Source organism: Schistocerca piceifrons, chromosome X (assembly GCF_021461385.2).
Source record: "Schistocerca piceifrons isolate TAMUIC-IGC-003096 chromosome X, iqSchPice1.1, whole genome shotgun sequence".
NCBI lineage: Eukaryota > Metazoa > Arthropoda > Insecta > Orthoptera > Acrididae > Schistocerca > Schistocerca piceifrons.
In genome coordinates, this window is record NC_060149.1 from 108,073,333 (window position 1) to 108,088,626 (window position 15,294).

The window sequence follows — 15,294 nt, forward strand, 5'->3', positions numbered from 1 at the left end:
CAGTATTCCAGTGCTGACGTACATCCCCTGTCTTCTTTTCAAGAGACAAATTGCCTCTTCGAGAATTAAATGCTAGTGACAGATGTTGGTAAAGTCCCATAGCACACTGTGGGCACTAATATCCAGGATGAGAAGGAATGTATGGGGCAGTTGTCAGTGTGTCTCCAGGTGTCTATCAGGTCATGCAACAAAAATTATTAATAGTAAACCATTATTATCATTAACACTGTCAGACAGCACTCACTTTTAATTCAGTCATAAGTGGAAAAGGTGAGGAGAGTTCTTTTTCCATTAGCAAACACAGCAACCCCAGCTCTGGCCCTATCACCACCAAAGATCATCCGTTTCACACCAAATGTAGCACCTAACTACAAGCGTGTTCGTATTTTTAAAATGTGTCTTCTAAGGACACAAAGCACAAGTTATTCACTGTATAAAAAGGTTCAGTTCTTCCACATGTCCTGGATCCACAGATATTCCACTGAACCATGACAGACATTTTGGCTGTCAAATGTTTATCCTCCCGCCTTGATGATTATGTCAGAATGATGATACGAAGCGTCTCTAGTTATTTCAATTACCTTTTCCATTTTACTGCCTAATGATGACTGCTAAAGCACACACAGGGCTAGCTAAAATTATACAGCACAGCTTTACAGCTCCATGTTTGCTAAAATGAACCCATGAAACACCAATGGTATCCTTGGAATGAAAACATTTCATTTCATGTCACCTCTATCTTTACAGAAGGCTATTTATTTGTAGTTTAATTTTAAAAATCTGAAGCAAGAACAAGTGTTCCTGACAAATCACTATGTGCTACCAAAGACATCAGATGCTCAAGAACATGAACTGTCTACACCTCTGCCAGCAATACAAAGTCTCTACAAACTGATAAAGACACACACACACACACACACACACACACACACACACATTCTAACAGCTCATGTATCAATCCTTCGGATTACACAGTAAGATTTCTTCAATACCTCCTACCCCATGTGTTGTAAGCGGTGTCAGGAAGAGCACGTAAACAGTGGGCTACAACTTTGTAAAATAATTTTTGGTTGGCACAGGTCAATCTAAATTTATTTAACTGTGATTTTATCAAACTTCTGCCAACCTACTGAGACAGGAAAACCAGCAAAATTGTACTTACAGATGTTCAGAAAATCAGTACTATATTATGGAGCAAGTGCTGAATTAACTATGTGTAGCTGGTTCATGCATTACTATTTTTAATTGTTTAATGCAGTGATACTTAAAAAAATTTAAAAAATAAAAAGAAATCATTGTGTGAACATAACTTGGGACTACTCAACCTCCAGCCCATGATGCTAAATATAACCAATTTTACATCAATGGCATTTCCAATAGGGTAGTACCCATTAATTACAATTACATTAACCTAATTTCATTCCATTGGTTTCTCCCTGTAGAATATAGTTAAACATGAAATGTAAAGGAAAAAATAATGAAGTAATTAACAGCTGAAAGCATATTATGGGCAGCCATTTGACAGTTTAGATGTGAATGCTAATCTGTCTCTTAATTTGTTATGCTTCCTGGATAGGTTCCAGTTGTGTATTAAAGAAGGTGAAAGAAAGCGAAATGTTTTTCATATGAAAATGGTGGTTCTGTATTTCCCAGGAACAAGGCAACTGAAGCTTAACCATATTTTCTTTGTTCTCTCATATAATTACAGATATCCCTTAAAAGAAGTTACTAATACATAACAATATACCAACAATGATGCATTTAAGCAGAGATTGGTTGGATTTGGGGGAAGGGACCAAACAATGAGGTCATTGCTCTCATCAAATTACGGAAGGATGAGGAAGGAAATTGGCTGTGCCTTTTCAAAGGAACCATTCCGGTATTTGCCTGAAGCGATTTCGGGAAACCACAGAAATGCTAAATCAGGAGGGCCGGACGCGGGTTTGATCTGTCGTCCTGCCGAATACGAGTCCAGTGTGCTAACCACTGAGCGACGTTGCTCAGTTTAAGCAGACAGATGGGACATGTGATAAAACTTAATTGCCAGTCTGCACCAATACACAAAATTTTTGTACAATCATGAAAGATAAAAACATCTACAAAGCTGATAGTTTAAAAGACTGATACAATGTAATCTTGCAGAGTTCAGGTAACAGCATGAATAAAGGCACGCATTACAATGCCTTGCCAAACGATATATAAAGTTATTAATTAATACTAATTTATGTGCCACACAAAAATGTTCAATTGTGTGCGAATTCCTAAGGGACCAAACTGCTGAGGTCATCAGTCCCTAGACTTACACACTACTTAAACTAAATTATGCTAAGAACAACACACACACCCATGCCTTAAGGAGGACTCTAACCTCCAGCTGGAAGGGCTGCGCAATCCATGACATGGTGCCTCACACCACGTGGCCACTCCGCACGGCCTATGTGCCACAAAACTAAATTCCAATCCACATGATACGATGATGGTCGAAGTAGAGACGATATAAAATGTAGACTGGCAATGGCAAGGAAAGCGTTTCTGAAGAAGAGAAATTTGTTAACATCGAGTATAGATTTAAGTGTCAGGAAGTCGTTTCTGAAAGTACTTCTATGGAGTGTAGCCATGTATGGAGGTGAAATGTGAACGATAAATAGTTTGGACAAGAAAAGAATAGAAGCTTTTAAAATGTGGTGCTACAGAAGAATGCTGAAGATTAGATGGGTAGATCACATAACTAATGAGGAGGTATTGAATAGAATTGGGGAGAAGAGGAGTTTGTGGCACAACTTGACTCGAAGAAGGGATCGGTTGGTAGGACATGTTCTGAGGCATCAAGGGATCACCAATTTAGTATTGGAGGGCAGCGTGGAGGGTAAAAATCATAGAGGGAGACCGAGGGATGAATACACTAAGCAGATTCAGAAGGCTGTAGGCTGCAGTACATACTGGGAGATTAAGCAGTTGCACAGGATAGAGTAGCATGGAGAGCTGCAGCAAACCAGTGTCAGGAATGAAGACAACAACAACAACAACAACAACAACACGATATTTCCCTCACAAATGTAATATTTGTACCTCAAAATACCTAACGGGTGAAAAGAAACTCATAATAGATACATAAGAATAACACACTGTCAGCAACAGAGTCACCTGAATATCAAATTAAAGGACTCTGAGAAATAAAAACGTACGTTAAATCTGCAATATGTATTTCTCCTCAATCAAAAGGTGAAGGAAATAGGCCTATGATTAAATGCATATCAAAAAACTATGTAACAGAATGAAGAGTTCACAGGATCAGAAGACAGCTGAGAGATGATCTGAAATGGAGACTAGATAAGTGGGGAGGGGGGACGGGCAAGATCTTATATTTAAGCTTGAAAAGATTTCTAAGAGTAATAAGAATCTGTATCTACATCTACATCGATAGTTGGCAAACAGCTGTAAAATATGTGCTGATATTGTCCCAAATATTAAAAGTTTCTTCCTGTTACATTCGGGAATGGAGCACAGAAAGAATGACAGCTTAAATATCTCTCTGTATGCTGCAGTTAATATAATCTTATTTTCACAGTCCCTACAGGTGTGATACATAGGAATTGTGGTAAATACGTAGATGCCTCATTTCATATTGGTTTCTGAACTTTTGTAACTAGGTTTTCCATGGTGTCTAAGAATTGGCCAGTTCTGGATGATCTCCCGCAGTTCAAACAAACCAGCGACCGTTTGTCCTGCCCTCCTTTGCATATACTCAATATCCCCAATCAGTCCTATTTAGTATGGGCCCAGCACACGTAAGCAATATTACAGTGATAGGTCAGACAAGTTCTTTTTAAACAATCTCCTCTGTAAACATAACTTCTCCTATTATGCTATCAATGAACCTATGTCTGCCACCTGCTTTACCTACTGTTGAGTCTATGAGAGAATTCCACTTGATAGCCCCACAAACTGTTATACCCAGGTATTTGTACGAGTTGACTGATTCCAAAAGTGACTCACTGATAATCATATGATTATATATTGTGTGTTTTGAAAAACATACAATTTTACATTTAAACCAAGCTTCCAATCTTTGTACCACTTTGAAATCTTGTCAAGATCTGACTAGATATTTGTGCAGTTTCTTTTTCCCCCAGATAGTGGCACTAAAGTGGACACTTTTGTTCGGTAGAAGCCTAATGAAGATACACACACTAATAACTTGAACGAATATCTCTGCCCGGTGGAATCTAGATGCACATTGGTCATACAAAATGCACACAATGTTGGGTCTGCCTGTATAGAAATGTGACAACCATTGCTATTTCAAATACATGTAATTTACTTAGTACTAATATCATTTCAATACTTACTAGGTGTTTTATTTGCCCATGTCAAAAGCAATACAAAGTGATCTTAAAACAGCAACTGTTTAAGGAGACAGGCCAAATAGTCTTCTTTGGCATATAAAAACAATAGATTTAACAACAATACTAAAACATATACATAATACAAAAGTCACAAATCTTTTCCCAGATCTGAATATCTACCACTGCAGTTTGTAATCTAAAGTTAAATGTCATCGCAGCATCAGTTCTCACTGAAGAGAACCTTTGTCCCCCCTCCCCGTTGTGGCATATTTCAGTCTGATGAGCTGAGTCTAGATCAGAGCCTGAGAGTCACATTGGTGTTTCTCTACTGCTGAAAGCTTTTCACTGAGTCATTTTCGCCATAGCCCATGGGACCATACTCTTATGTAACCAATGATAGGTGAGAAAATGGGCAAGGAATTTCTAGCACAGGAATACAAACCATTCTCTTCTTCACTGTTGTCACAAATATGACTTTCTTCTGAATATGTCACAAATTATGAGGATGTGATTACATTGAAATGTGACTGGTTGTGAGGTGGTGAAGCCAACAAACGTGAAATCTAAAATACCTAGTTGTGTTGTTACACTTATCAATATCTTGTCCTGAGGCCTAGGCTAGGTTGTAATACAGCAGTTTTATTTGCAAAAATTAAATTAATAATGTTTGTTTGCCGCAAAAATTTATTTCTTCTGAATACACCATGATTATGACGATGTGGTTATGCTGAGACATAATAGTATAGCGTAGATGAAATTAATAACCTGGGGTGTCAAAATATTTACCTGTTTCTTATGAACATGTTATGATTTCAGATGGTGTTATATAGTGACATAAAAATGTGACAATATTCCTGCAATACACATCATCGGCTCACTGTTCTCTCATGAGCTACATGGAAACAGATGCCAACGTAACCCCTTTCCTTCCCATCATACCTCACGGTGAGCACTGACAACATTGCTGCAAGACACACGTAATTATGCCACTGGCCCTGATAAAGATTTTGCAAATACACGTTTTACTTGACAGTGAGGCAACGCCACTGATACAAGGCCAATGTTTCAATGGTAACACCAAAATTTCAGTGTTCTAACTAATTGTTCAGTCAGTGTACTTTGAATTTCTTTTGTGAATTTAGATGTCAGTTGTTCTTGCTATAGAAGTATACAAAAGATTTTCAAAGCTAGACGATATTTTTTTCTGTTATCGCAAATTGCCTTTACGGGCAAAGCAAGATCATTAGCTCCTGCTTTTGTTTGGTTGAGCTGGTTATTTGCATATATGCTGAACTAAACTGGAGATAATACACTTCCATGGGGGAGGCAATTCCTTTCGTTACTAGGTGCCATCCGATTAAACCGTACCCTTTTAAAAATTCATAAACGAGATCGTATGACACACCAAAATTTTTACGATTCTTTCCAGGTTTTTGATCAACAACCATTTTGGTTTCACTACAAAATTTTACTCTACTTGTATACAAACCAAGCTAGCTGCTTAATGATTCTTACACTGTCACACAATGTTCTGTAATTCCTCCTTTGTGAACTCAACTTATAGTTCATTGGTTTCTTCTCCTATTTGCCTTTATATCTTTAGGTTCTCTTCCAGCTGACCCCCCCCCCCCCCCCCCACTCTCAATTTCTTAGTTACTTGTGAACTGTTCTTTTCATATCCAGGCTTTTTAACATTTCATTCAGTGTGCATTACCATTTTCTCCTATGCCTTTTGTAAGCTTTTAGGGTGACTAACATTTGTTCACTAGATGGAATTTCTTGCAAGTGTTGAAGATATTCCTACAAAAGTCTACCGAGGCTAGGAACACACTCAGTACAACAGCAGTGCGAAACAGAGTTGCAAGATGACTTCAGAACAGTAGTCAAATGCTGCCATAAGATTGAACTGAAGGGTTATTTATCTACTATGCAATCCAGTGTTTCAGTAAACCTGGCCCAGTACCTCTTTCTAATGTCACTATTAGGGGGTCATACAATGACAAACGTTGCCATACCATGAGGCTGTGTTACATGATATTGGTGGACCATTTTGTTTAGGAACTGGGAAATCAATGTCTCAATAGTTGAAATCAAGACACAATTGTAGCCCTAATTTCAGCACATATATTTACAGCTGTAATGTACACTGGTGTACAACACTTAAGAATGAAAACAGTTTTTGCAAGACGTGTCAGTACCAAGTAACAGCTTTATGAAACTTGGACCATACATAGAAGGAATTGCTACCGTATAGTACAGAAGGTAATTGAAAGAAACATGCAATGAGAAACAAATATGACACTTTTATTCAAAGACAACAAATACACTGTAGTCACTGTGATTTATGATGGTCCCCTGGAATTTAAAAATGTTATACAGTGTGTGATCACCATAGACAGCAATACATGCTGTGCAATATGCTACCATGCTAGTCACAAGGTTGTTAGAGTGTTCTCATCGTAGGGCATTTTAATTCACCACCAGTATCATTGACAACTGGATGGTCATTGGAGCACGAGGACACACTGCAATACATCTTGTCAACACATCTCACATGTGCTCAATGGTATTTATGTAGATAAATATCCTCTCATTCAAAGGATTCCTCCATATGTGCTGATTGACGCAGTTTGGCACTGTCAGCCACAAAAATGAAGTCAGGGCCAAATGCACCCCTGAAAAAAATGCACATGAGGTGGTATTATAGTATTACAATAATACTGGCCAATGAGTGTGCAGTGTTCAAAGACTTGGAGGTCTGTATGCCCACACACCATAAAATGCAGACCACCAAAACAATCGTGCCTGACAATGTTCATGGGTGCATTACATGTTCCCATCTCTTGCCATATGAGGATGCATTCAGAATCACTATTCAGACAAACTACTCTCATCTGAGAAGAGTATGTGACCCCACTTCTCGTTTGTCCACTCCCTATGCTCTTGGCGCCATTGCAAAATACTTGTCATCAGGCAAACGGACCATCCCCATGCAGTAAATGTGTCACTGCAGAGAGAGAGAGAGAGAGAGAGAGAGAGAGAGAGAGAGATTACATGTCTTGCAGTCTGGTTAAATGTTGCAACTGCATCCACTATTTGATGGGGGCCCTTCTGGCCTGTTGCACAATATGTGGCCATGTGCTGCTGCTGTTAATAGTGACTGACCAGATCCTCTCCTTCAGGAACCAGTGTCTGTGGTTCGGAACGCTTCCCATGCACAATGCTGTGAGTAATTCCAAAGTTCCACACCACACTTGTCACACTTCGTCCTTCCGCATGTTTCTCAATGATTCTTCCGCAAATAACGTCATCCAAATGTTGTCTTCAGGCCATGTTGTTGTGAAGAGGCCACCATAGTGCACCACAATTGCTCACTGACTAACAAACATTTTTCCTATTCCTTCAACTGCCTTGTGTTGCAGGGCCAGCCACATTTGGTACTATAATCATACTGACCTCACACCATTTGACGTCCAACTTTCTGTGCATGAACGGGGGACCTCTGGGAACATTAATTTCCACCTACTAATTAATATGTTTTGCACACCTGTGAATTACAAAAATGTTAGATTCGCTCCAATCAAGTGAAATGGCAATGTTTAATACACTCGATTCATATTTTAGAGGATAATGGCTCTAATCCCCAATTCAGCCACTGTGATTTTCATTTTGCATGATTTACCTAAATCTCTTACAGAAAATGATGTGATGGTTCCTTGGAAAGGGCATGGCTGATTTCCTTCCATAATCTGATCTTGTGCCCCATGTCTAATGACATAATCTATAGGTTGTTAAATGTGAATCGGGTGGTGTATACAATGAAGAGACTATGCAGTTACTCAGTTCAAATAAGATTACCTCTTGTTGTACTATGGAAAGCACCCACAGCCAGGTATGATCAATGCTGTATCACCATATAGCCTGTGTACTCTTCCATTTGCCAAGGCCATCATGTACTTGAGTAGTCCTTTGGTGTTCATCTCTACAAATCTCCTGAATGCACAGCACATCACACTGATGTTATTGACAGATTTTACAGGAAAGTTCCTTTTTTGGTGTACATATACCCTTCTACATTTAATGAGATCATCATTGCAGCTGCTCATCCTTTATAAGTATTAATGAAGAACTTTCCAGCCAGAACCACAAACAGTGAGACCAACTCCATCATGAGCTTGCCTTTAGAGCTATACACGCCATCTTCCATTTCCCTGTCAAGCCACTGCATGTTGAAAAATGATGTTAAATCCATACAAACCTAATGAAAATTTATTCCCAGTGTAGTGAATGCCAACCAATTTCATGCAATCAAATGTAATGTTCGTATGCAGATGGAAAACTACAATATCATTTGAGTACGCTGTTGATCAGAAACACTACCATCACATTCAGTGTGCATCTAGGTGTGATCATTCCAAGAAACACAAGATGAAATTACCACTTGGAGGTGGTAAAGGAAACATGAGACAGCAGGCTGCAACTCAATTTGGGACTTTTGAAGAAGTATATTTGGTCAACACATGAACTTGGATAGTATTCTCACATGACTAGCACATGAGCATTATTGTTGCAAAAAGAATCCTTATCAGATAAGGATGACAGGTGATCATGAAGCCCAGACAGGAGTAACTTTATTCATGACTCTGTAAACTCAGAAGACCCTACATATATTGTGGCAGAGAAAGAAAATTGTTCACAGTTTTATGTAGCTGGCACCAGAAAGGCACTGAATAATATTTTCATCACCTTCATGTACTTACAGTGTAATTTTTTTTTCCAAATTTCATCAGCAGCCTGACAAAAGCTGAATGATAGTTATAGCCGATAAGCATTTCTACAAACTGTTTTATGATTTGTAGAGTGACAAAAAAAAGGTATTTAGATTCCAGTTTATAGCTCATTTGGTTATCATGAGATGGGAAGATGATGATCTGCATGCTTCCATCATTAGCACTTAGCTCCCTAGCAGACTTAAATATTTAATGCTATGACCTATCAACAATGAAAATTACAAAGGAATACATCTACGCTGCAGTCAGTAGTAATAATAGCATTTCAACATTCCCAGTTTAACAGAGGAACTATATTGTCCAGTGATAAATCACTTTAGCTCTTTCTTTCACAAAACACTGATCTATCAATTACAATTTGATATGGGATTTATTGGATGCTTGTAGTAAATTATGAAGCATGACTTTAGACTGCGGCATATTGTTACATGCATAATAGTGCTATAAAACTGCATTAATAATGTTGCACACAATGTAGCAGCAAAGGACTTTAGTCAATTTAAAATACAAACACTAACGTTAAGTTCTGGGGTGAGACCTGAACAACAATGCCATAAGAGAGTATCGAACTTTAGTTTACAGGACACAAACTAAACAAAACTCTTAAGAGAATGCAATACATTCAATTTCATACACAAATGAGTTGCTGTAATGATATACATTACAGCAATCCTCACTAATGATGACAGGTTGAATTTCAAAATTGTATGGAAGTACATTCATGATATCTGCAGAAGCTGAGAGTAATAATTTTTACCATTATCATAGATTGTAATGTGTGTAACTGCACCACACTTTAAGTGTGTGAAGTAATAACATACTTTATTGATAACTGATGATAAATGCTTTGGGGGCTACCTTAATCCAACAGCAAAGTTACCTACTTACAACTTATTGTTCACTTTCAAATCTTATAAACAGGAATTCTCACAGTGCTGTTTCGAAACTTCCCAACATATTTAAACTCCTCTTGATTAATAGTTTATGGAAACCTTCCTGCTCAAAATAAACTGCTGGATCCACAGAGCAAACACACAAAGAAAAATGACTAACACGTAAAAAATGTGCAGCAGACAACTGTTCAAAAATAATGTCCAGTATTCTGAGACATTCATATTCAATATCCTTTTCCTGAATTGAAAGCCTTCAGTGGAGTTTTCTAAATGTTACATTTTTATTCTCTGCTGCAATGCAATAAAAAGTGAGACGCAACAGTAAAACAATGAACTTTTAATTGTTGAGAGCTAGAATTCCTTACTGCCCACAAATCTTGTGTTCAGTTTTCGTTGTCCTGAATTACCTTGAATATTAGCACTGCATTTTCTGCAAGTCCGTAGCTAAAGCATTTGCCAATCCTCCTCAACATCATTTTGCTGACAAGGTTACTGAACTTTAAAAATCTGTCAATCTTTTGTTTGGATATGTTAACACTCATTTAATCCATTTTTTCAGTGCAACAACTTTACATAAGTGATGGAAGAACAGGATACAACATAACACTGACAAAGTCAATAGAGAAGAAAAGCAAGCTTGGAATGGGAAAGAAATCATCTTTATTCTTTTCAAAGAAACCATCCTGCAACTTGTGTGACAATTTTGGGAAACCATAAACAACCTACACCTTGATTGCTGGATGGGGTATTGAACCTCAGTACTCCTCAATTAGAGTTAAGCATTTAGCACTTAGCCTAATAGCACACAAAAAAAATAGTATCATACACTGTGCTTCTACAGTACATCATCAGGTATGAAGCAAGCAATGGGTCGAGTGTGCAGGAGACTCGAAGAACGTTCAGTGGTTGGAAATTTATGAGCCGGTATACACAAACTGGAACTATTCTGATGATCAAATGTCACAGAAAACCCAACCCTTCCAAAAGAAAATGCTTTCATGTGATGTCTTTTATTCTGTTCACTGCTTTCACAAATAACTTACAGCTAATATGTTATGGTGCTCTTTCTCTGCATCCCCTGCAATCTTGGTTGTATTGCCATAATGATCCATCTAGACCAAGGTCTAGGTTAGATTAGCAGGTGATATTTTTCCGAGAGTTGGTGATGTCAATGAATATGAAAAGTCATGGTTTGAAATTTATTTGTAGCAAAGCTTGATGTCTCTGTTTACTCTATATTTAAGCCACTGTCTGTTATGTAGGTAATTAAAAAAAATAACTGTATTATACCCTAGACAAATCTCCCACATACATTCTGATGCATATTATGTATGTGACATCAGTATTGAAAAATACAACGGAGAGGCATTCGTAGCTCTTAGCAAGATGTATGCTCTTCATATTAAGAGTGTCAATGGGAGAAGTAGGGGGAGGGGAAATCTTTACTCCATTCTCTCTAGTTTGGTACAGCTGAGATTCCATTAGAACTTGCTGTTTACCATTTCCTACAGCTATCTAAAGTGTGACAGTGTTGCTCTTCATAATTTAAGATGTGGCGACGATCTGATCTGTATCATAGCTTCATGTCTAGGTTAGGCTGGAAGGTGACAAGCTGTGAGATGGCTGAGCCAAGAAATACAAATACAAAAAAAGGGTTGTGGAAACAGTTATATCTGCAATGTGGCCTGACTTCTACGTTCACTCTATATGTAATGCACTTTTCATCAAAAATAATGAAAACTGGGAGGTAAATTCTGAATAACTGTACTACACAACAAAAAAAACTGCTATCATTACTTTGTTGTGTATCATATGAAGCACTTACATCACACATCAACTATGACAACTCCACACAAAGAAATATATGTGTATTATAAGGCTAAATCCTTGTTTGTAACATACTATATACCAATTGTGAAAATAAAGAACTAGGCCTTACAACAAAGCACGATTTTCATAGAACAATGAGTCATAAAATACTGATAAAGATTTAGTTGGTGTAATAAAATGCAAGAATCTCTCTCTCTCTCTCTCTCTCTCTCTCTCTCTCACTCTCTCTCAATAACTCAGGAAGTACAAACTTTTAATATAAATTGTCTCCTTTTATAGGACAACATTTTCTGCATGACCCATAGATCTTCACTGACGATATCATAAATCGAAATATTCGTTTTGGCGACTATAGCCCAAGTAGGGCCTACATCATGTATACATTTCAAAAAGAATATGGGGTGTAGAACAAAACGGTATTACAAGAAGGCACTACTCAAATAATTTCAGGCGAAAACTCTTCTGGCGAATTTAATCTCGTCCAATTTTTGTTACACAATAAATGCAAACTGTAACTATTTCCACTCAGTACTAAGACACTTGCAGCTATTCTGATACTCCACTTCAAATATTACAGTACTATTTTAGTGCTGTATTTTTCTGTAGTTGAACATAAGTCATCCAGTCTTGGCTGGTTAATGACATAGGTTTGGTAATTAATGTAAAACTGGTATGTAGCAGAACGAAAAGGTGTTTTTAATCTTATCTGTACAAAATAAACAGTGAACACCCTGATCAACGTTAAAAGTGGCAAAAAACAACTAAAGTCTTAAAATAACAGGAATGTAAAACTTTATGAAATCAACGACGCTAATTAATTTTTTTATCATCCCACATTCGCTTCACGACACATCTGACAACCTGACAATGTACCACTCAGTGGATTATGCTCTGTTTATCTGTTATACTTTGTTTCTTACAGCTTTGTGGTTTTCTCCAACATTAGTTTCGTTTTCGTTTATGACTACGACGTACAAATTCTACGTCCTGGTACAAGATTTACACATTCTCTATCGCTCTTCTTGCAAACTATGTCACTACAAAGTGCTCAACGACGATGCTCTAAGTATAATAACATATGCCCATATGTAGGGGCTTTCTAACCACTATCGTATGTCACAGTTGAACGTCACTTAAAAATTGGTAGATTTTAATTATTTCAGTGCAGTAAGGGAAACAACACAACAGACACACACTCCTTGAATATTTACATGTGCATGCACAGTGGTACAACCCACATAAACAACTCTGTGATTTGTTCAGTCTGCTTATAAAATAGAGCACAAAAGCCACCAACACCATCACACGTGCTAGCTATTTTGCGATCTTATGCATTTACTCGACGAAGCTGTTACATCAAGATAAAGGTTATGTTCTGTATACTACAATACTTTGACACTTTGCTCCGAAATGATTCCCGTAATGAACATTTCCAAATGTATCGTCGCTTAAGTGTACTGAAAACCTTCAACTAACAAATTTTGTAACTTGCTGCAGACAAGTTATTTTGAGTTTCTGGAGTCACTTTCTGATACAATAGTGACACAGACGACAGCCATCTTGATTTCACCGTTTTGCCACAATATAACTGCATTACCACGTCCGCCAAAGTGAACTAAGAAATTTGCAACACGCTGCGTAGTTGTTAAATGCATAAATATCGCAAACAAGAGTCATTTTGCGCTTACTTTGCCCCTGCGGTTGGTCATCTCCACTTTCCCGGTCCGACATATCCTCTTCCAGCACAGGTTAAACCTACTAACAACTGCGAACCTTTAACATACGCCGGAACGAGGTCTGCTGTACAAAATTCTATCAAAAAAAGTAGGCCTTCAGTTTGGAACCCATAAAAAAACTCGTGTATTATTCAGCAAATCAACACATTCAGCAATTAAAAGTTTCTAAATCATATGTTAAACCGACTCAAGAAATCGGCTTAAAATTACACAGTAAACACAATTTAACATCGATATCAGAAGCAACACATGCCAGCACGATACGACACTTGCGAGTAAACTTAAGCATCACCTACAAACGTAAAGTACATTATGCAGTTTAAACAGTGAAAATCTTGAAAAAGGGGCATTCAATATAATTATCACTCTGCTGTTAAGCGGTACAAAGATAGACAAAAGTTTTGGTTAAATGTGAATTGTTTTCCCACATTGTTCCGACTAATACGTAACAACGTAGAAATATAAAGAAGCTTTAACTGCAGCCATAAATCAACAGTAAAAAACTTTGCTATCATTTCTGGAGTACGAATTCTTAACAAAGGCACCGTAATAATCCGTACATCCTGCATTCATTTCCATTTAGCTGTTGCGTCTTGAGCGAGTATTGGTCAATGACGAAGTAGTACATAAAAAAAAGACAGCGTAGCCTGTTATTGTTTTAGGTTTAGGTGCTTCGTTATTATGTCGAATGTATGTGTTACTTCTGTCTTGGAGTGTACTCGATTGTGAGGGCGCAATGAGAATGCAACAATGAGGGACACGTTAAGGGCAGTAAAATGAAAACGGGACACTGCGCGGGCGTTAGTAACGTAGGTAGGTGTGCGTACAGAAGTGTCCCCTATTGCAGAGCCATACCGTGGGCTTGGCAAGGTTGGCACCCGCCAGTGGCACAGGCACTAAGGGGGCACAAAGACCGACCGTGAAAAATAAGAAAAAAGACAGTTAAAATAATTAACCGGGAGAGGTACGTGAGTTCTCTTACCCCTCCTTCCTATACGAGAAGAAGCCTTTTTCCTTGCTCCGCGAACGTAAACGCACGCTGTTGTCACAGTCTCATTTCGTCCACGTAGCATCACAAAGAAAGTTTTTACAAGCGAACAGACGTCTACTGATAATACGATTTACGTGGCAACAGTCTGCTCGGTTCACAGCTGCCTCCTGCACAGCTTGCTCATGTTCAACAAGGAAGTTTAACTGGTACTTCGCTACAGTGTTGTAGTATCTCAGAGAAGGGTCAGCGCGTGGAAGATCAACTACATGCTATTTGACAAAAGGCTTCAGATTTTTTCTATTTCTGCCGACTGAAGTCTGGAGCGAGGCGTGGCGGTGGAGAAAGCAAGCATAAAAAGTGGAAGGGATGTGTAATTGACTTGTCCCTCCAGCCACGTAAACTAACTACGGCGGCATAATCCACACTACCTGCAACTTTTCTGGTGGTTGTGAACCCTTCACCACCTTGGCTTCTTGATGCACCCCATGTTAACAACCATACATACATACATACATACATAACATACGTTGGCCTTCATTCGCTTCCTAAGGACACTACTCTAGCCTCGGTCTATAAGCCTCGGCTCTCGGACTGACCGTGGGGTCGAATGTGCCTTCGTCATTGGCACCCGTGTCTTTCGATATCGGCTTCCGGCACAGTATTTACAGCCGAGCTCTTCGCCTTGTATCAGCCCACGGAGTACATCCG

The 15,294-nt window shown here is 38.3% G+C and overlaps 1 protein-coding gene across 1 annotated transcript in view; it reads right to left on the reverse strand.

Moving 5' to 3' along the window:
- LOC124721590 (transcriptional activator protein Pur-beta) overlaps positions 1 to 13,829 on the reverse strand; it is a 336,588-nt gene extending 322,759 nt beyond the window's left edge. The window contains exon 1 of the mRNA XM_047246639.1: positions 13,548 to 13,829. Within this exon, the coding sequence (XP_047102595.1) occupies positions 13,548 to 13,590 (43 nt within the window). The 5' untranslated portion in view covers positions 13,591 to 13,829. The remainder of the gene's footprint in view (positions 1 to 13,547) is intronic.
- Between the last annotated feature and the right edge of the window lie 1,465 nt (positions 13,830 to 15,294).